General features: G+C 40.7%; 1 protein-coding gene across 1 annotated transcript in view; it reads right to left on the bottom strand.

Annotated features, from left to right (window-relative positions):
• Positions 1-22,892, bottom strand: part of LOC127056817 (connector enhancer of kinase suppressor of ras 2-like) — a 523,096-nt gene that overhangs the window by 156,917 nt on the left and 343,287 nt on the right. The window contains exons 10-11 of the mRNA XM_050965117.1: positions 16,234-16,367; positions 11,650-11,855 (exon numbers count right to left, since the gene is read on the bottom strand). Of these exons, the coding sequence (XP_050821074.1) occupies positions 11,650-11,855; positions 16,234-16,367 (340 nt within the window). The remainder of the gene's footprint in view (positions 1-11,649; positions 11,856-16,233; positions 16,368-22,892) is intronic.

Genomic DNA, 22,892 nt, shown 5'->3' with positions numbered 1-22,892 from the left:
AAAATTTTATGCAGAATTATTAGACAGATCCCTTCTGGTTTTGGATCTGAACTAGTACCAAAACTATAGTGATGGTTTTGTATCAGGACTCTTGTCTGAAATTGTAAGGGGTTCAGATCTATTGATTTTGGCTTACCCCTTATTTATAAAAGAACTGTAAAACAATATTGTTACTTCAAGGATATACAATGTGGGTTTAAACAAAATGAAATTTAAATTTAAAATACAGATGGAAAGAGTGATACTTATAATCGTTTTGTCAGATTACAGTTGTTTGGCACAACTCAATAAATAGAAAGATTTTTTTAATATTTAACTTTTATACTAGAATTCTCATGTCAGATTGTCATAAACAGATAAGTAAGAGTTAATAGAACAGAAGTACTTCATATCTCTTTTGCCTGTAAAGGGTTAACAAAATCAGTGAGCCTGGCTGTCACCTGACCAGAGGGCCAATCAGGGGACAGGATACTTTCAAATCTTGAGGGAGGGAAGTTTGTGTGTGTGCTGTTAGATTTTGATTGTTGTTCACTCTGGGGGCTCAGAGGGATCAGACGTGCAACCAGGTTTCTCTCCAATCTCTTTGATACAGGCTCTTATAAATTCAGAATAGTGAGTACTAGGTAGATAAAGCGAGTTCGGCTTATGGTTGTTTTCTTTATTTGCAAATGTGTATTTGGCTGAAAGAAGTTCAAATTGGTATTTTGCTGAAAAGATTTTAACTTGTACTTGTATACTCAGGCTGGGAGGGTATTCCCAGTGTCTATAGCTGAAAGACCCTGTAACATATTCCATCTTTAATTTACAAAGATAATTTTTACTGTTTTTTCTTTCTTTAATTAAAAGCTTTTCTTGTTCAAAAACCTGATTGTTTTTTTATTCTGGTGAGACCCCAGGGGACAGGGTCTGGATCCACCAGGAAATTGGTGGGGAGAAAGGAGGGAAGTGGGAGAGAAAAGTTAATTTTCTCTTGGTGCTAGGATTACTTTCTCTCTCAGGGAGAGTCTGGGAAGGGGAGAGAGAAGGAGGGGGGAAGGTGGATTTTCCTCTCTGTTTTAAGATTCAAGGAGTTTGAATCACACAGTGATCTTCCAGAGTAACCAAGGGAGGGGAAGCCTGGGAGAGGCAACAGTGAGGGAAAGGGTTTACTTTCCTTGTGTTAAGATCCAGAGGGACTGGGTCTTGGGGGTCCCCGGGCAAGGTTTTGGGGGGATCAGAGTGTACCAGGCACTGGAATTCCTGGTTGGTGGCAGCACTACAGGTTCTAAGCTGGTAATTAAGCTTAGAGGAATTCATGCTGGTACCCCATCTTTTGGACGCTATGGTTCAAAGTGGGGAATTATACCATGACACAGATAAAATGCACTGGACAAAAATCTGTACTTAAAGATGATTCAAATTGTCAGACATACTCTCTCCATAAAAAGGATATTTACCTACAGAAAAAATCCTCCAATAATGAGGTAGAATAGGATATAAACTGACAGTGTAAAAGGGCATGCTCTGCTATCGCTGATTCTTAAATCATGACAAATACAAGTAAAAACAATTACATGCCCTTGCTTCTGAGTCACATGCTTATAGATTTTTGTTTATGGGGTGAAAAGCATAGCAACGTACTATAAACCTCCACATTTTTACCTAGGTTAAATCTCCTGTTTGGTATGGGTGGCATATCAGCTTACAACGTAAAAATGACCCTGTGCAGAAGGTCTGAAAAAGAGGCCTGGATTGTCCTTCTCTATGCAGAAAACCTCTCTTGAAAATGCAAGGTTGAATTGAGGTTCATACACTGAGGGGCAGTTGTTTCTGACCTTTTGTTGGATGAAACAACTGTGGCTGGGAAGCCATGAAAATCCTTAAGCTCCATAGTAAAGCCAGGCTTCTATCTGGAAGATTCTGGGGTGGAGCAGTACTGCCATAATCTCTCTTGGATTCAAATACATTTGGTTTACCCTGAATTCCAAGAGAGTTATAAAAAGGACATAAATGGCCATTCAGGATCATGGGCCAGATCGCTCTGGCCCTTTTGTGTCAGTTGGCAGCACAAAGGGGACAGAAAACTAGCTAGCACAAAGTACATAAATCAGTCTGTCTGAAGTAGTTTGAATGAATGCAAAAATACACATTGCTGGAATAGGGTTTGGAAAAAGGTGCATGTTACACCAGTTAAGGCTGCCTAGATTCTATTCTGAATTCGGTTGAGATTGTCTAGAGATATTAATGTCATAAACATACAGTTAAGGGTTAATTCCTCTTTTACCTGTAAAGGGTTAAGAAGCTCACATAACCTAGCTGACACCTGACCAGAAGGACCAATAAGGGGACAAGATACTTTAAAATCTGGAAGGAAAAAAAGTCTTTTGTCTGTTCTGTGTGTGCTTTTGCGGAGTCAGAGATCCAAAAAGCAACCATTTAACCCTTGTTTAAATTAGTGAGTATCTAGATAAGAATGTGGTAAATTTCTTTATTTTTCTCTTTGTCATTTCTTTTGCAAACAGAGAGAGAATCAAATTGGGTTTTGTGTAACTTTAAGGTTTTGCCCAGAGGGAAATCCTCTGTTTTGAATCTGTTGTCTGTGAGATCATCTTGCTTTCTAATCTCACAGAGGTATTCCTTTAATCCTTTTTCTTTAATTAAAAGTCTTCTTTTAAGAACCTGATTGATTTTTCCTTGTTTTAAGATCCAAGGATTTTGGATCTGGGCTCACCAGGAATTGGTGGGGAGAATTTTCTTGAGTCTACCCAGGAAAAAGGGTATAGAGACTTGGGGGAGTGAAGTTAGTCAAATCCTGCCAGGAAAGGGAGGATAAGGACTGGGGAAAATTGCGGGAAGGCAGAGTTCCCAAATGGCTCTCCCTCAAAAGTTTTGTTAAAACATTTGGTGGTGGCAGCGACTGTTTTGCCTAAGCTGGTAAAAATAAGCTTAGAGGTTACTCATGCAGGTCCCCACACCTGTACCCTAAAGTTTAGAGTGGGGGGGACACCTTGACAGTTAGGAACAACGGTCATGTTTTTATTCCTAAGTATAATATCCGTCCTAATAGAGAAACTAAAAGGAAAGGAAAATTGCATCTAGAAAAGCCATCCAGCATGGGGAGAAAAGCAGCATTTTGACCGTCAGGCTGCTTTACAGAACCTTCCAGAGTCATAAGCTGCATCGGCAACTAAGCCATCAGCAACTGTAGAATAATTACATTAAAGGAGATAGACTAAGATCAATGCACAAGAAAACAGCTCTCAAAACTTGGCCCCTACAGCTGTCAAGCATGCTTTTTATGCATATTGTATCGGGCTGCAGCCCTGGAACCCAAGGCAGATGACAAGTAAGGAGCATTAGGCACAACTAGAGGCAAGTTTAAATGTCAGTGTAATAGGGTTGGTCTGTCCCCTTCAAGGGCAGTAGAAACTAGGTATCAGTCAACCCCTGGCATGACTCTTTAAGGTTCCAGGAGTTTTGGGGTTCTTGAGGGCCTAGTGAAAGGCAGAGGCAGATACTGGGAAAGAAGGAATTAGTATTTGGGGAAAGTTCATGCTCTGGTTTCTTTACAGTCCCAGGAACTCTTGTAGAACAGGGTGGGAGCAAAGCTGGCACAAATCCTAGGAAGGAGGGCTGCATATAGGCTGCATTCTCCCTCATAAGAGGGACGCTAGCAAGAGAAGGACTGCTTCACGCTGAGCTTTCCGAGTGCAAGGATGGAAGGACTGAATTTAAAAAAAATGGCCAGCTGAGAGATGCTGATTTAAGACTGCAGCTGGCCTGAATTAGCAGAGCCCCAGAAGGAAGGTTGAGGGAATCCTGATCCTAGGAGAAAAAACTTGTGTGGCTTATAGCACACAGGGCCCAGAAGGAGGGCTGTGGAATTCTTGAATACAACTCTGAATTACTACACAGCCAGAAGGAGGCCTGTCTGAATTAGCACACAGGCTCCCATCAGAAGGGGCAACAGAACTTTGTACATGGAGTCACATACCAGATATGGACTGGTTACAAAGCTTCCAACCCAGAGAGATACATCAGATGTGTTTCCCTTAAGATCCTTTAATGAACTGCCAGGTATAGCTGTTGTATGCTCAAATGAAGTATGCAGTGTTGCTTGAAGCTGTGTTGGTCCCAGGATACTAGAGACCCAAGATGGATGAGGTAATATCTTTTATTGGACCAACTTCTGTTGATGAGATAGAAAAGCTTTTTAGCTACACAGAGCTCTTCCTCAGGTCCAGGAAAGGTATTCAGGGCATCACAGCTAAACTATCTGTTCAACCTTGTATTTAGCTGTGACACACTTTCTGTAGCTCAAAAGTTTGTCTTGCTCACGAACAGAAGATGGTCCAATAAAAGTTCAGTATGGACCAGTCAGTTAAGTGTCTCTGAATTGTACTGATTTTCTAATTACAATATGTGAATGCCTAATAATTTGGTCATTTGGCTGTCCATTAGTTACAAAAACAGGCTGTGATTGGCTTGGAATCCTTGAGTCATCTTCTTGTTCTGAATCCGCCATCTGTAGAGTTTGCTCTGCTGATTGTTCTTTCTGAGGAACAAACTGTAGATGTGACAGTTTCCACTGAACTCTCCCCTGTCGGTCTCAATTACATATGATCCGGGTCATGAATTCTTTTTCTTTACAACACCTGGAGTTCTCCATCCTGTTGGACACAAACACTGTCACATATTCTAGACCTGTCAGTTCTCTAACTGAGTGATGTCTGTTGTACAAGCTTTTATAAGCTCCTATTGCCTTTTTATCTGATTTGGCTACTGTCTTCATGTCTGGGCACTTAGAGATTGATTATTTTCCAAAGACAGAACAGTAGTTCTGAATCATCTTCCCATCTGGAGCTGGACTAGGCTATATCCAGTAACTGTTATCAGTGATCTGTAACTCAGAATGGGAAGGAATGGATCTTCTTGCTGTAGGACTTTCTTAGCTATCTGTACAGCTCTCTCAGCCTCTTCTGTGGGCTGCTAATAATACGACCAAAATCATATTTAGTTTGGAATGACAAATTCCACTGCAGTGAATTGTGGTCCATTGTCCTTCACTAGTTGTTCTGGAATGGTAGAAATGGCAAAAGTGCACTTCAGTTTCTCGATAACACTGTGAGACATATTATGTCTTTCAGATATGTTATTTCTATATACCTGGAAAAATAGTTCACTACAACCAGGTAATGATGTCCTCTGAATTCACATAAATCTGCAGCTAATATTTCCAAGGTCTGTCTGGTAGAGGTTTTGTTATTAAAGTAAGGGTGGCTCTAGGTATTTTCTCGCCCCAAGCACGGCAGGCAGGCTGCCTTCGGCGGCTTGCCTGTGGGAGGTCCGCCGAAGCCGCGGGACCAGTGGACCCTCTGCAGACATGCCGCCAAAGGCAACCTGCCTGCTGCCCTCACGGCGACTGGCAGAACGCCCCCCATGGCTTGCCGCCCCAGGCACGTGCTTGGCGTGCTGGTGCCTGGAGCTGCCCCTGTATTAAAGAATCTTTACATTGTGTTGGTCTGATATGTCTTCATGTGAACATTGCAGATCTTTTATTGTTTATGTCCTTGTTGATGCCCAGCCACCACACTGACTGGTTAGCCTGTTAATGGCATTTAGTTAGTTTCACTTTCTTAGTCTCCTTTAGATACTTGGGACAGTTTGTCCAAATGTAATTTAGAGCTTCTTGAAGTTGTGTATCTGTCATGGTTGCTTGTTCTAACTGATGCAGACTCTTTTCTGACACTGCTCAGTATGCGTCCACAGCATCTATGCACACGTGTCCATCATCTTCGAGTTGAAATTGTGAAATTCCTTTAGCCAAAGGAAGTGCTAAACTGGCAACATTTATCACAATCTTTGGGATATTTTGCTTCTGAAGATTACCTTTGGGGTTTACCAGTGCACCTGAAAGTTTCCAAAGAATGATAGTAGAACAGTTAATAAACTCAAATGGAGTTGTAGTTTTTATGGATGATATTTTGATAAATGGATCATCAAACAAAGAACACAACAAAACCCCTAACATTTAATCAGTCAGTCTAGACTGAAGCTACATAAGGATAAGTATGTTTTCTGTCTACATCAAATTGAGTTTTTTGGGACAGACAACAAAACTACATGGAATCAGTACTACTTCTGAGAAAGTAAAAGCCATTCAGGAGTTGAAAGCATCAACAAATATACTAGAACTGAGACATACTGGGCTGGTAAATTACCTTGGTTGATACGCACAAGCTCTTTCTATAGTGACAAAACCACTGAATGAACTATTAAAGTCTAACACATTGCAGCTATCGGGCCACATCAAGAAACTGACTGCAAGGAGAAAATAACCTCAACAGCTCTAATTCTCAAGTACTGTGATGTGAACAAACCCACAATGGTAACCATAGATGTAAGCAGCTATAGTCTAGGTGGAATATTGCTTCAACAAGGATCTGAGTGGAAGCCAATTACATTTTGCTTTTACATGCTCACAGAAACAGAAAAACTATATGCATAGTTTGAAAATGAGTGCCTGGCAAGTGTATGGGCATGTCATAACTTTTACAGATATCTGTGAAGACTGGATTCTTTTATACTGATAACAGACCATAAACCACTTATAACCCTCACCAAGAGAAAAGATCTAGATCAACCACTGCTGAGATGCCAACCTCTATTGATAAGCTTAATGGATTTAACTTACATTCCTGGGAAAAATCCATTAGTAGCAGACAATCTTTTACAGACCCCAGCATCACAGCTCATAGATTCTATGCATCTATTGTATGCTCAGATATGGTAACTACAAGAAAAACACTACAACCTCATTCCTCACAAACTCACCACAAGGACCTTCTACATGCGTCCCAAGATACACAAACAATGGAACCACGGCATACTGATCACACCAGACCATACTTACTGAAGAAATACCAGGACTCACAGAAACTGTCCTCAAACCACTTACTACACAAAAGGCCAGTTTCCACCAAGACACTACCAACTTCCCCAGAAACTCTGCAACATTAACAATCCCCCCCAGTACACCATCTTTGCCACCATGGATGTCACCTCTCTACACACCAACATCCCTCACTATGACAGCAACAATGCCTGCTTCAAATACTCACAAAATAATGAACAATGCTCAGAAATCTACCCCAAGCCCATTGTCAAACTCATCCATTTCATCCTTACCCTCAACAACTTTACATTTAACAAACACTTTGTCCAAACCATGGGAACAGCCTTGGGTATTAGTATGGCTCCCCATTATGCCAACTTCTTCAAATGCCATTTCCGGGAAGAATTTCTACATCAATGATATTTTCATCCTTTGGACAGATGACCTAAACTCCCTCATAGATTTCCACCACAACTTTAACAATCGCTACCCATTCATCAACCTTTCTCTAGAACATTCCCTCACCAATGTCAACTTTCCTGACACCACAATCAGCTTCAACAATGGAACCCTATAAATGACTATATACAAAAAAACCCACAAATCACCACACACAACCTCCACAGATCCAGCAGCCATGTCATGAAAGAAATATTTCCTTAACCCCCTCTCCTGGCCTTCAAATAACCCTTCAGTCTCACCAAGCACATCATCAGAAGCAAGCTTCACACAGATTAGAACACACCAACTCAAAGCAGCACTCGATCCTAAACCTGCAGACATATCTCCACTGCTGTGATGATCAACGCCACCCAACATACCTTTCAAGATCCATGGGTCCTACACATGCCTATTGCTTACAAATAGTTGCTGGTATGGATTCAACATAAACAGAAAGAGAGGCACCTAATAATAATATTCTTTTCTTCTCTAACTGTTGTCTTCTATCAGAGTGTCTCAAAGCATTTTACAAAATCCCCCTCACTCATTTTTAAACTTGTGTAGTCTAGAAAAAATATAGCATATACATATTTAGTTATGCAGAAATTGTGACCATAGAACTTATTTCACTGAGAAGTTGGATGTGATGCTTAAATCTTTATCAGAATAAATCTGAATTCTGCAACAACTTTACACTCACATTACAACAATACACCAAATGGAACAAGCTTTTCTCACATGCTTGTAAGTTTACTTCACGAAATATTACAAACCTAGATCAAGCTCCCTAATCTTTGGGCGGTATTTCTAATACACATCTAAATTTTGCAAATGAACCCTATCTTTATAATGAGCCAAACCAAAACCTCAGGTTCAATTATCTCCAAACTTACAGTTGTTTGAAATCTCCATCTGCACTTCTGCCACTATGGCCTATCTCTAGTTTAAATTAGAGGAGTACTAAAATATTTTTGAAATTTCTCGAGGAACCAAGTTAAGACACCTTCCAAAGATTAAGAGTGAGACAGAAAAGGAGATGCGTTTTGATCAATATTTTCCTATTATCCTAGAAGCCCAACTTAGGCATGGAAATACTTCTCTGAGGGAAGGAAAAATGAGAACATGAAACAATGGTTTTTTAAAAAGTAGTATTCTATAGGTTTAAGTTTCTCATCAAAACATCTTGGATTTAAGGGCTTTTCAGATTTGCTCTGAGAAAATCCAGGAAGAGAAATTTCTCAAGGTTGCCCTCAACAGCCTAGTAAATTCTGTGCTGCCTAGTCCTGTCTCTATAGAGATCGTGTACATATCTGGAGATATGCCAGTCCCATTTTAAGGATTTTTAGAAATACCAGTTGTGCAGTTACTCATGTTTGCATAGAAACCAGTTCTTATAATTAAGCATAGAGGGCTTGTGATATCCACTGACTTTGTAGCAAATATCCTGCTTCTGCAGTGTAGCCAATTATGCGGTCATATTCTTATTAGTCCTTTGTCCATATATTACAAATAAATGTCACATATCAACCGGATTCACCAATGAGCATCCTTAATTTCCAAAAGCAAATTCGCTGGCAATTCTAATGTTTTTTCCTATGGGAGTAAGTCACGTAGAGTGACTGCATCCAGGCTCTGTATCCTCGCAACAGCCAACCAAGCCCCAAAAATGCAGGAATGCTAAGAGTTTAGGGAAAGTAGGCCTTATTGGATCCACTCTTCTCTTTCATTAACTTTGGGATTATCTTCATGAGTGGCATTGGTTTAACGCTTTCTATGGAGAAGAAGAGGTGGAAGCATTAAATTCCAGAACTGAATTTTTCTGGAATTTCATTTAAAATTCAGTACCTTGAGGTTAGTTTCTGCTAGTGCTTTACATGGGGGATGCACAAACTAAAGTATTATAAGAGAAGTACAGTAGGAGAGAAACAACACAGAAGAGAACCTCTCCAAGATACACAGTGTACACCTTTCAGCGTGTAAACATTATTTACTATTAAAGTTAGTTCTCCTGCAGCAAAATAGTCATCAGGTAAAGAGTAGCATGTGCTTATGTTTACAAAGCTATATATGTCACCTAAAAAAATCATTAGTGGAAGGTTCCTGTGTTTTTTTGCAGTTTCCCAGAGGAATGCAAGTATGTTGCACAGATTCCAACTCTGCTTTTAATGAGTCTGTCAAAAGCCATTTCTTACAGTATTTATCATCATTTCTTTCAAGAATAATTCAAATGTATTTTGGGAAGTGGAGGTCAGAAAGTTGAAGCAGAAGGGACAAACCTTATACTTGTGATTAATTCCTGACAGTAATCGGTGCAACTATTTAGAATTATTCCAAGTGAAACAAAAGACTAAGGATCAAATTGAGCCCCAAACATTCATATGGGCTGCTGACTGACTTCAGTGGGAGGTGTTTGCATGTATCATAGGACAGAAAAAATGGTTACTTACCTTTCTGTAACTGTAGTTCTTCAAGATGTATTGCTCATATCTATTCCAGTTAGGTGTGTGCACACACCGTGTGCACAGAAGTCGGAAACTTTTTACCTAGCAGTTACCTGTTGGGCCAGCTGGGGAGCCCCCGGGAGTGGCGTTGATATGGCGTTCTATATACGACCCTGCCGGCCCAACCCCACTTTAGTTCCTTCTTGCTGGCTAGTCCGACAGAGGGGAAGGTGGAGGGGAATGGAATAGATACAAGCAATACATCTCGAAGAGAAGTAAGCAGTTCTTGTAGGACTCTAAAGTCCGTCAGAGGTGGACCAGACGTGGACATGCCAGCCACAGTCTCATCAGGGGAGGACGAAGACAACTCCACCAGGAGAGCCGGGACGGAGGTTGCCCCTTGGTCAGCTGTGAGTAGCTCTTCCCCGGCTCCTGGGAAAGCCCCTACCATGGGTGCTGACTACATGGGTTGCTTCGGGTCTGGAGGGGGCGGCTGAGGATAGCGTCAGGAGGCCATGTGTCTGAGTGTGACGACGACTTGGCAACCGGGGCGGGGGGTGTGCCCTGGGCTTGAGTCGTGGGGAGCCCCGCAGGGCAGTCGTTGAATGCAAAACTGCCCTCAACTACTAAACTACACTTAACACTACAGTAACACTTAACACTATGATAACTATCAACAATTAATTAACAAAGGTAACTAGTAAAAGAAAGCTAGGGATAAGTGGAGCACTTGAGAAAAAGAGACCACTTTTCCAATAACCGTCACGGACGGTAAGAAGGAACTGAAGTGGGGTCAGGCCGGCAGGGTCTTATATAGAACACCATATTGGCGCCACTCCAGGGGGCTCCCCAGCTGGCCCAACAGGTAGCTGCTAGGAAAAAAGTTTCCGATTTCTGTGCACGCAGCACACGCACATACCTAACTGGAATTGATGTGAGCAATCACTCGAAGAAGAACCAGTCTCGTAGGGAGTGCCCTATCTGACAGAAAGGGTAATTCTTTTCACTGGTGACAACAACAGTGAAATGTCACTCTCTCAACCAAACAAAAATAAAAATCAATCTAATGTATTAAAAGTTACATATATCTATCTATCTATCTATTTATAAATATGCTCAGCACATACCATCTTAAAGGTGTGTGATCCTCACAAGAAAATAATCTCTACTGTACTGAAAAGAAAAAGACCACAAATACAAGAGTAAATTGGCTTCCAGTATGTTTCAGTAATATTTTAAAATTCACTGATCAACAATGTTCATCTTTAACAGATACAAATATATTTATAGCTCAGCAACTCTTTTACAATTATGTACAATACTTGATTTCTACATAAAAACATAGTTTCTTATTGTTACAATATCTTGCAATCATATTTAGCAGTAACCATCCTAGGATCTCAAACTGCATTGCAAGCATTAACTAATTAATCGTCACAATACCTTTCAAGGTACTAAGTGATTATACACTTTAATACAAGGTTAAATTAGGAATGACATTTCATTTTGCAGATGCTTTCATCTTCTACCAATGCCTTTTTAGGCAGTTTCATAATATTTTAGTATTTCTGTAAGTTGCAGATAGGAATCTCTCCAAGAGACCGTAGGTAGAGACTAATAAGTGAAAGTGGCATCTATTTCCCCATTCATTACAATTTTTTAAAATAATTTTCACACACATTCTTGTGGGTTTGAAGGAGATAATGTATTAAAAAAAACCTTGATCCTGAATGTTTAATAATACTAACATCCAGTTACTATTCAAAGCAAAAGCATATTTCTATCTCCTTTTGCTCCCAAACAGGTCATAGAATGATTGTGAGTTGATAAATAATATAGTGATACAATTTGTTAATCCAGTCAACTTCTGAAGACCAAAGCAATCAAACATACCATGAGTGGGTGTTTTTTCTCTTCTCCGAACTCCTGTGGTTCTGCCTCTCTCATACTCAGAGCCCATTGGATGGCCCTCATCTTCAATTAATGTGTAATACTTCCCGCTTTCATGCTCCATAAAGTAGCTAGGTGACTCGGAGCCTTTCATTCCAGACTTTCCATATTTGCTGATGTCATCACAAGACATTATTCCAATTTCATCCCTAAAAATATTGACATAAAAATAATCCAAAGAGATATAGGGAAAAGGATCATTTAATGATGAAGACCTAAAGTGGACCTACCACTTCCCACTCTGTTCTAAACAATAGTGCATCATTATTAGGATATAATTTATTATGTGAAAGAGAAATTCGATATTTTACACTATTTGGCAGTAACTGAAAAAGAAAGTGAATGTACCTGCAGCCAAAATAGAAAGCAGTGCTGAGCATTTTTTTCAAATTTCTTTAAAATAATTAGCTGAAATAAATTATTTTGCTTTCAGTGTTTAGCAGACTTACGGGACAAGTAATACTCATTTTTACAAAACATTGTATAGGCATTGACTACAATCATAAAAGAAAAAAAACACTGTTTCCAATATAAATTCCTAATGTGCTGATTATCAAAGACTCTGTGCTTAAATTTTACACCAAGTTAAAGAGGCAACAAATCTCAACATTGTCACTGCGGAATAAGAATAGTTTTTTACCTTACGTTAACTGTGTTTCTCCAAGATTTTGCAGTCTGTGAACCCCACTAAACATCTGCAGGTGCCTTGAAAAACCGAGATCAAATTCTTATGAACAGCAGGGTCTCTTGTGGCATGCAACGTGTGCATCCTCACGCTCATATGCGAGGGCATAAAGAGTGGAGTGATGCAACCCTTCCTCAGGTCCCTCACAATTCCTGTGACAGCTGAGGATTCAGAGAGTGGGGACGGAGGGTGGATTAAGGGATTCACACAAACATCATCTTGGATAATCACTGTTACTGTAGGTTAAGTAATAGTTCTTTCTTCTTCAAGTATATGTCAGTGTGGATCCTACTGTAGGTGACTGGCAAGTAGTGTACCCTCTGGATGATGGGCGAGGAGTTTCAGCTGCATTAGTCAAACAGATATTATAGTACCAACCTCCTGAACTTGGCATCTATCCTGGTGGTAAGTCCACTGCATAGTGGTCCCTGAACTGGGGAGCACAGAGGAATGTTTTGAGCTGGGTGCAGTGGGGTTCTATTGATGCAAGCCTCTGAAAACACCCAGCATATGTAACCTCTGTAGATACCAAGGTTGCAGAGTGGCCAAGAGTCTTTTAGCAAATGGAATGTTCCATGAGTTCTGCTACTAAAGAGCTTCATCCTTCAAAGGGCAGCTGCTGTATGGTGACACGTGAGGACTGAGTGGTGAGGATCTGCCACAGCCCCTTTACCAGCTTGAGTGTGCCCTACTTTACTGAGAGGGCAAACCAGGCTGAGGTTGTGGAGATCAGTACATTAAAGTGCTTGTGAGATCTTTCTTGGATCACCTTGGTTTCAGTGGCCTGGGTTTCCACAATCAGCAGCAGGAGGGCATAGAAAGACTTAAAGTTGCTGTCAGTGTTGGAGCCATGACTTCATTTGGTGATGGTCATGATTCCTGAGATGCAAACAAAGATTAATGCTGTCCCTCCATTGCCACCTGGTTCCGGATGCTGACATCTGGCTCTAGTATGGGTGGCCTGGCTATTGATGCTGCGAAGTGGGATGTCCCCCACTTCTTGATGTATGCAAAGGGGGGAGGATCTGTTCTGGAACATATAGTATGCTGATCCCCAGTATGGCCAATATGACTGAAGTGGCATGCTATAAGTGTATTTGCCCAGTTGAGGTTAGCTGGCCCAGTGCCATTCACATTTTGCCTAAGGTGGGTCCCAGAATTGGTGGCTTCTGGAAGCCTCCCTTAGGTCACTCTCCAATGATAGCATAGAAGGATGTTTACTTGACACCATCAAGAACAAGTAGATTAGAGAGTGGAAAGAAGAGTAAGTTTCCTCAACAGGTATGACCATAGAGGGGGAGTGGTCCCAGTACCAGGTGGTGCTGGTGCTAGCTGCGGTTCTGGTATGATAGATGTCCCTGGTTCCTCTGCTGAGGTACAGCTCAAACTGTTGACAAGCTCAGCAGTGAGGTCAGTACCGGATCTTTTTACCTGCATGGTTGGCTTCCCTCTTCTGACTCATAAGAGATCGTGCCTTTGTATTTGCAGGAGTGGCATTTAGAATCCTTGTTGAGTAGTCCAGTGTGGTGCTTGGAGCCATGTTTATGCTTCATCTGGCCTTGCCTCTCAGAGTCACCCTACATAGTCAAGGGTGAAGCCGCTGGACCTGTTGTGTCAAGGATGCTGGTGCCAAGATTGTTAGAGCTGAAGTTGTCAGTGCTGAGGTTATTGATGCTGATGTTGTTGGTACTTTCTTTTTCCTGGACTCTGAGGTGTGGGGTCTTCCTGAAGGACAACTCGTCAATGATGATTTTTTTCTTCATTCTGGCTCTTACTGTTTCCTCGGGGTCAGAACAGGTATAACTTGAGCTGAGCAGCCCTGCACTTAGAGTCCTTGAGGAGACTTGTCTGGGAGGTGGCTCTCTCCCAAGCAGAAAAAGCATTACCTATGTCTGTCTCTGAGACGAATGAGGTTGTCACAGGAAGGGCAGGGACTGAATCTTGCCAGCTTAGGCTATGTCTACACTGCAAACCAGGGGTATGTTTCCCTTGCTTGTGTTCATATACTCATGCTAGCTCTCACTGAGCTAGCATGAGCATAAATAGAAGCATAATTACGGTAGCACGGGTAGTGGTAGTGGAGGCCCATCTGAGCAGTATGGAGTACAAACCCACAGGAAATTGGTGGGTATGTACTTGACACAGCTCAGTCCTGCCTCCTCTGCTGCCACCTGTGGTACCACAGCTACACTGCTATTTATGCTCATGCCAGTTTCATGAGATGAACCACAACCCTAGCTTGTTGTGTAGACATAGACTTAGAATCTGCTATGAGACATGGTGGTTGGTGAGAAGTGCCTCAGCTATTGTCTAAGAGCTTGCAGATGAGTTTTCTTTTTTTCCCTTTCTTTCTTTTAAACATCTAATTTGGAAGGGTTGACAATATGAAGTTCTTCACCTGTGAAAAATACAGGTATTGAAGCTCACAAGAGAGTAGTGGGTTGGACATTCACTAGGTTCTATCTTGCTGCCTTGGGCAGTAACATGGAACTGAAGGATGGTCGTGGCTGCTCTGCCCATTAAACCCTCTCATGGAAGAGCAAGGAGGCACAGGGCACATGTGAGACCTGGACAGACACTGCTATTCAAAAGATACCAATTTCTACATGCATGTGTGCTTGCAATGGGATCCTTACTGACACATACCCTAAAACTCTTGTTCCAGTGGAAGGAGAGGGGCTTGGAGAAAGGGAATTGGTCTCTGGATTTCATGCTGAGGTTTTGAAAACTCAAAAACCTCAATTCACAACTGAAACTACTAGGTTTCACCTTGTATCAGGTTAAAAGTGCACAAAGCTGCTGAGTCTTGCAGAACTTTCTCCCAAAACCAAGCCTGGCCTTGCTCAATTCCAAATGGACCACCTCCTCACCACACAGGTTTCTCATGTTCACTCCACACCCTCCAACAACTTCACAGTTCACTTAACTCTCTCATGCTTCTCACTCTTCTGGCTTCGCTGAGTGACTTACTCCTAATATTCTATCTTCTGGGAGAGCATCAAAGTAAAGCTTTGGTTCTTACAATCCATAGGAAACCTCTGCAGAACATTAGATTTCCTGCCCAGTGCAATTCAGAAACAGTGGGATCCTAAACACTGAAAGTTTATCTTTCTGCTAATGACTGAGCTGGCTTCTAACTCATTCTAGAGCTGAGAGATGCCTTAGAAGGCACTGGTACTATCTGAAGATATTTCCTTTGGAGGGGAAAGGGAGATTTCCCTTTGCTGGTCCCCTGGAAACAAAAGATGAGGAATTATACCAGATGGTCATCCCTGAAAAGTCAGAAAGGGATTATCTGGCTGCCTCCTTAAAGGTGGCAGACAGGGGTAGAGAGAGTACTACATCACTACTAGAAGTGCAAGCCTCTGAATGAGATAGAAGTAGTCTCACCAAAGTCAATGAAACTTCTCACATGATTAAAGTTATGCACCTGCTCAAGAGCTTTGCTGATCATGGTCTAAAACAGGTTTTAGTGTCATCACCCAGACAGCTGTTCAGTGGAAACAAAAGGTGCTATGACATTATTAAAACCAAAAGTCACTCAGAATTTTGGTATCCTGGCTAACACATTCCTTCCTCTTAATTCCACTGCACATTAGCTGGCAATCCAGAATAGTGCTAAACTTTCATGGCTGCATAGAGGATGATAGTTATGATATTTTCTACACATAGCCACTCTGTTACAGCTTTTTATTTTAATTAAATACCTTGTACAACATCTTGGAATATTTGATTATACATAAAGTGGAAGGGAAGAAAAAAAATTGTTTCTGTTTTCTAGTCTGAAGCAATTGACCTGTAAAATATTGCCTGAATATGCTAAGATTCATTGGGAGATTTACCTTGGGCCATAAAGTCCTGACATGGGAGAGAGGATGAAAATGTCCTGAAGAGCAGAGCTGTCAATTTTTGAGGACATGCCCATTGTGCTGGTTGGTGTTGTGGAGCTGCTTGTTGGACTGGTTGGAATCACAGGCTGTGAAAGAGAAACAAATTAAAAATGAAACTTACCATTTCCATGCTACATTTCAGCAGTGCTCTAACAAAGCTAAACTGTGTTTTCCTAGAGGGGATCACCATTCTCTTGGCTGCTTTCTTTTTTGGATTAGCCATAATTACAGCTTCTTGCAAAAGAGATGTTTACTGAAATTTTCCCCTGCTTTTGTAAGCATTGCAAGACCAAAGTTATTTGGTAGAAGAGGCTGAACTAAAGCAAACATATCTGTATTAGTGTTAACTCAATAAAGTATGATCTTTAAACTTCAAGACAATAAGCAACAGATTAGAGAATACTTAGAACACTGGGGTATGTTAAACCCACCCGATGCTGGACTGCAGGATAGCCATTATTAAAATGAACGTAAAGTTGCACGTGGTTTATGTTCTCCAACTGACCCTCTCCCCACTACTGATTAGGGTGGCCACTGGTGTATGCCCAGAACTCTGGACATGCTGTTACTTCTGAAAACGGCATCGACCCTCCCCAGTCTTCATGACCCTGCCCTTGCTGTCATGATCTTGCACGCATGGTTCATGCAAGGTCACACCAGTGGTGTGGTCTTCAAAATGGCAGCCTCCATCCTACGAGGCGATATCAGACAAAACCAAATCCAGTTTTATATCAGTACTGGACAGTGGACAAACCTTGGGGGGGAAAAACAGGACAGTCCAGCTTAGAACTGGAGGAATGGCCTACCTATTACTAATTCAAGCAGATATTTCTGCACTTTCAATAGCTCTTCTCTGTATTCCTATGGCAACACAACACCCATAAGTTCAATGTATAGTATTAATTCCCTGCTAAAAGGTGTGGAGTTGCTCCAAAAGTTGGGATTTGTCAGTGGGAATGGAATTAATTATATACAGAAGCTAGTTGTTTCCAAATAGGATTTTCTCTTGGCTGTATCTGAAGAGGGAATTTCTACAGTGTATCCCAGGCTTTAATTGTATTTAATTATAGACTGTACAATACAGATGCTATATGGAAGAGTTCAGAACCATAATATTGGGGGAGGGGGAGAGAAGACTTCTTACTGCTCCTACTGCTCCCTTTGGGACATAACTACAGGATTCCTATGAAAACTGGATCTTTGGCCCATCCACTCCAGCTGCTGCTTATTCCTCATCTGAAAGCATAATCTTGTTTGTGACATTTGTGGCTCCGTACCAACTGATTGTGAGGCCACAATTAATGAAATATAAATTAATCTGAGGAATAAGCAGAAACACCACCAGTACACATCTTATTTTAAAAAAAGTGAAGTTCATCCCTGGTTGGAAGAATAGTACCACATAATGTTCTGAATGGGGTCTCTGTGGGAGGTCAACTGTCTGCATGCCCATATAAGGCACTGCATGCTTCCTATATGACACGGAAATGGGCTTAGCACCACCCCTGCATAGACTGATGCACAGAGGCCATTTAGCAGTCCCAGGGCATTTCAAGACAAGCCAGAGAAGGATCCCTGGATTTGTGTTTATGTTGATCCAGTGGCCTCTGTATCCCATGCAATTGGCATGGAAGGTCTACAGCTGTTAGTCCAGCCTAAGTGCTGGGGAGACGGATTACACCTTCCTTACCGTTCTTCACTGTGTCTGCATAGAGCCCAGACACTTGGGCTCTAGGTGGATGGAATCAATTTCATCCAAAGATACTTTTTTCATGCAAATATTTTTATTACAATATAAAAAGGGTAGAGAAATACAGGCATTATACAGATCAGTACACTATTTAGAAGTGTCACTACACAGAACTTTCCAGAGAGGACTTTAAGGCCAAGAAGACTGGTAATGGAATACACACCAGTCACTTATGTGGTCATTCATTCGTTCACAGCTAACCCAGACCACATTCATTAGTTCCCAGCTAACCCAGTGATTGTTACGGCTAGCAGATTCCTGCTTTGAGTAATCTGTTGATGGTTTCACTTCAGTTGCTAGTGGACAGATGTGTGTATAACTAAAATCACCATCATAATTGATAATTTCTCTGCGGATACTGCCAAAAAGGTGTAAGAGTTCACTAGCCTGGACACTGAACTACCTTCTCACCCCTAAAAGAATGGCCACTCCAGTTTAGTATTCAGGAATACTGGCGGTATACTCTAAAAAACGCTGACTATGATTGTTTATACTAGTCTTTAGGTAGATAGTCAGAGGATGTCAGCATTCTTCTTGTCAGTTCTCTCTCCAAAAATTAATTTAGAGCAATGCTGGAGATAGGATGGGAATTAAAATTAATGTGGAACCTGCAGTCATTACATTTGTAATTTTTCTATTTCTAATTTTAGTTTTTCTAGGACTATGTTATTTTTTATGTTTATTAATACTTTTTATTATTTTTTAGGCTTAGGACATCTGGCTACTTACACAACTTGCCTCTGTTTCACATACACTGATGATGCAAAATGATTTAACACAGGCAAAAATGTAACACGAAGCCAGCAAACACAGTAAACTACAAAGCTTTTGTCTAATACAATTTGACTCATATTAGAACATGGACATATAGGAATGAACAAACAATATGATGTTAAATAATGGGCTGACCATATTACAAACATCTATGCAAAGGTCCCACTCACAGCTGTGACATTATTCAGCTGATGTTGTGATATAAATCACTATTTGAGAAACCAAGCTAGACTATTTTTCACAATATGAAAAGGTGCAGGTTACCACCAGTCACAGTAATCAGCAATGACTTGTCTTCTCACATCTGCTTTGGGAGCCACACCCTGCAATAATATTACCAGCAGGATGGTATGATTACAAGTAGTTAGAATGAGCTAATCATGCTGAACTGAGATATTATGTTAAAGTCCTAACCTGACATGACACCTGCAGTACAAGCATCAAAGACTGATCCATTGATACTCTGTGGGTGTTGCTATAAATAATTAATTAATTAAAAAAGAAAGAAAGAAGGGCTATGGAAAAGGTAAATAATATATAAATGAATTTTAAAGTATAAAAAGTTAAGGACATATTTTAATCAAACAATTTCTGGCTCCTAGATATAAGGATACATTTTCGTTGTAACTGTTTTTTATAGATGCAATACAGTATGTCTATCTATAGATCATTGCATATGTATTTAGGGCATGGATAAATATCATATATTTAGACAGGTTGTATAGATTATTTATGTGGAAGCTTCCAGTTTGAAGACACACAGATGTGTTTAAATATATGTAGCTAGTTTTTTAGCAGGCTACAAGGAAAACCAAGTGAACCTAGGAAACAGGTAGGGAAAACCAGAATTCTCTAGAACCACATCTTTAAATCCTGACTAAGCTCTTAGTCTTTCAGACATAGATAATTTGAACACCATGCAGTTTCATTTTCAATGATATGCTAAAAATTCCATCCCCCATTAGTAAATATAAAAGATCCTATATAGGGTGACCAGATGTCCCGATTTTGTAGGGACAGTCCCAATTTTGGGGTCTTTTTCTCATACAGGCTCCTATTACTCCCTACCCTCTGTTCTGATTTTTCACACTTGCTGTCTGGTTGCCCTAATCCTATAACACTTTTCACAAGAGTGGGGATTTGACTCAGTGTCCTTAGCCAAAAATGTCCCCCCCTACATCCCAACTGCAAACACTGCAAACACTACCCGATTTTATGTTTACGATGCCACCGTTATTTCAATGGCTTTGTTTGTACACAGAATGATCAGTAATTCTTGCAGGATTGTGAAGTATGTTACGATCCATCAAGATAAAAGGTGATAAACAAGAATCCTAATTTTCTGTGATAACTCCCCCCTAAAATTATCTGATAAAAAAAAGAAAAAAATCCATGTTTTTCCACAATTAAAATTAAATGCGGAACTTTAGTTTCTCTAGCCACAATATATATAGGTATCAGTTGAACACAATGTTTTAGTGATGTACAGTAGAACCACATTTATCAGAGTCTCCATTATCCAGCTCTTTGTACTAACTGATCCACCAGCCACCCAGGGCTGACACTGGCAGAAGTTGGGTGTTCAGACCCAGCCCCAGCTGCCCAGGGCTGACCACCTGAGCCCCAGCCAGGCATCGAATAAGTGACACTGGTACTTCCAGTCAAATTTAGTTAATAGTTAATATATGTTTTTATTTTTTCTCTGTAAAAATGCAAATTCTTCATTTTTCTGTGACAAACTGATTTCTAGGATCCCTGGTGATAAATAGATGTAATTAATATTTATTGCCACTTAATTAATATTTATTGCCACTGCTTATCTGCAAGAGGTATCAGGTTTTTCATGTCATAAGGAGAATTAACACCATGAGAACCATATTTTAGAACTGATATTCTAGTTTTAGAAAACTGCCCTGAAGAACTGCTTTCAAGTTGCTGTACATTCAATCATTATCAGTGATGGGTAATCAAGGAAGTCATCACACATATACAGAGATTGTGGGGTTACTCATGAATATAGATGGGCAGCAAATATTTTCATGCTTTCACATCTCCAAAACACCATCTATACATATAGACCCTGATTTTGGTCTCACGTCAGTGTAAATCAGGAAAAACTCAACTGAAATCAATGGGGTTATATTGGTTTAGAAGTTTTGTAAGCAAGAGAAGAATCAGTCTGATCAGACATGTCTATGCTACAACAGGCCTGCTGACAGGGGTCCCTGGCCCTTTTAAATTGCCTGGGCAGGCCGCAGGGCTGCTAGGCACATAAGGGATGGTACCAGCGGTGGTGAAGGCAGCCGGGTGGGCATGTGGAAGCCCTGGTCATGCTGGAAGGGCATGCCTAGCAGGGCAGCCGGCAGCTCACTGAGCACCAGCCAGCACAGGTGCAGCACCGCACGCGTGCACGCACACACACACTCTTCAGTGAATGCCATTGTCACCTCACATATTTGTATCCTAAAAAAATATCTAGCAATATTCAGGAAGGCATCTTTGGCTTGTTTTCAGGCAGTTCAGTATATCACTATCAATAAGATTGGTCTCTGTCCAAAGATACAAACCCCCACATTCAGCACATGCATACAAATGATTTTTCCTCTCAAGATCAGTTAAAGTCCAATATTTTTCCTAGCAATGAAAATGTGTGTTGTATGTTTTATTTCAACTTCCTCTTCTATAGCATATGTACTGTATGTGATCCTTCATATCTTATAAAAAATTAATTTCATACCAGGTAGTTGAAGGCTGCTATCAACTCGCCCCTCAGTCTTCTTTTCTGCAGACTAAATAAGTCCAGTTCCCACAGCCTCTCCTCATAAGTTACATGCTCATTCTATATCTTATATTTAGGCTCACAATTTGTTTAATACTGGTGCTGTAACTGGAAAAAAAAATTAACTACATCAAGCAAGGCCACAACTTACTTACAGTGGGTTCTAATGTGTTATCAATAAGATAAACAGTAGTGTGGTAAACCTCAGCCATCCCTTTCTAAGGGGCCCATTGACTGTTCTGCCCTGGGGCCTGGACTTGCTGTCAGCAAGCCTGTGCTACGATCAGGAGGCATGACTGCAGCTTGTGTAGGCATGTCTGAGCTAGCTTTGATTAGCTAGTAACAGCGGCAGTGTAGCCACGGCACCATGGGCAGCATGGGCAGCAGCACGGGCTACCCGGGATACTGGTGGGGGCTTGTATAAAGAAAGCTAACCTGTGCCGCTGCCCATGCTGCTGCAATTACACTGCTATTATTACTCACGGTAGCTTTGATCTAGGTAAGTTTCTAGGTATGTCTACATGAGCTACAATCACAACTCCTGATTTCAGTGTAGATACTCCCATAGGGGTTTTCTTCCCCTATCCACACAACTCTTTGATTCTTTTCAATGAAATCAGTGTTTCCAACTCTGGAATTACCAAAAGAGAATTTGTCTTCCTGTAACTAATATGACTTTAATAAAATCTCCTGAAAGGAAAATTATAGTATAAGAATATGCTTCTCAGCATATGTTGCTATACAGTGAAAAAATGTACTGTATAGGAATTTAAATGAGAGAAAACTTGGAAATTATAATTACAACTAAGTGTTTGTATAAAATTTAAACAGTTTTGTCAGTTCGGTTATTTATACCCTGATCTGACAAAGCATTATCAAGTCCCCCATCAGTCCTCATTTCTCAAGACTAAACATACCCATACTTTTAAACCTTTCCTCATAGGTTAGGTTCTCTAAACCTCTTATCAATTTGTTTCTCTCCTCTGGACTCTCTCCAGCTTATATACATCTTTCCTAAGGTGTGCCACCCAGAACTGATCACAATATTCCAGATGAGGCCTCACCAGTTCTGAATAGAGCTAAATAATTACCTCCCATGTCTTACAAACAACACTCTTGTTAATATACCCTAGAATAATACTGGCCTATTTTGCAACAGCATCACGTTGTTGACTTATATTCAATTTGTGATCCACTGCAACCCCCAAATCCTTTTCAGCAGTGCTACCTCTTAGCCAGTTATTCCCCTTTCTGTAGTTGTGCATTTGATTTTTCCTTCCTAAGTGTAGTACTTTGTATTTGTCAGTA

Source organism: Gopherus flavomarginatus, chromosome 8, assembly GCF_025201925.1.
Source record: "Gopherus flavomarginatus isolate rGopFla2 chromosome 8, rGopFla2.mat.asm, whole genome shotgun sequence".
NCBI classification, from domain to species: domain Eukaryota; kingdom Metazoa; phylum Chordata; order Testudines; family Testudinidae; genus Gopherus; species Gopherus flavomarginatus.
The sequence above is the reverse complement of the archived record's forward strand: the minus strand, read 5'-3'. Positions and strand labels throughout refer to the sequence as shown.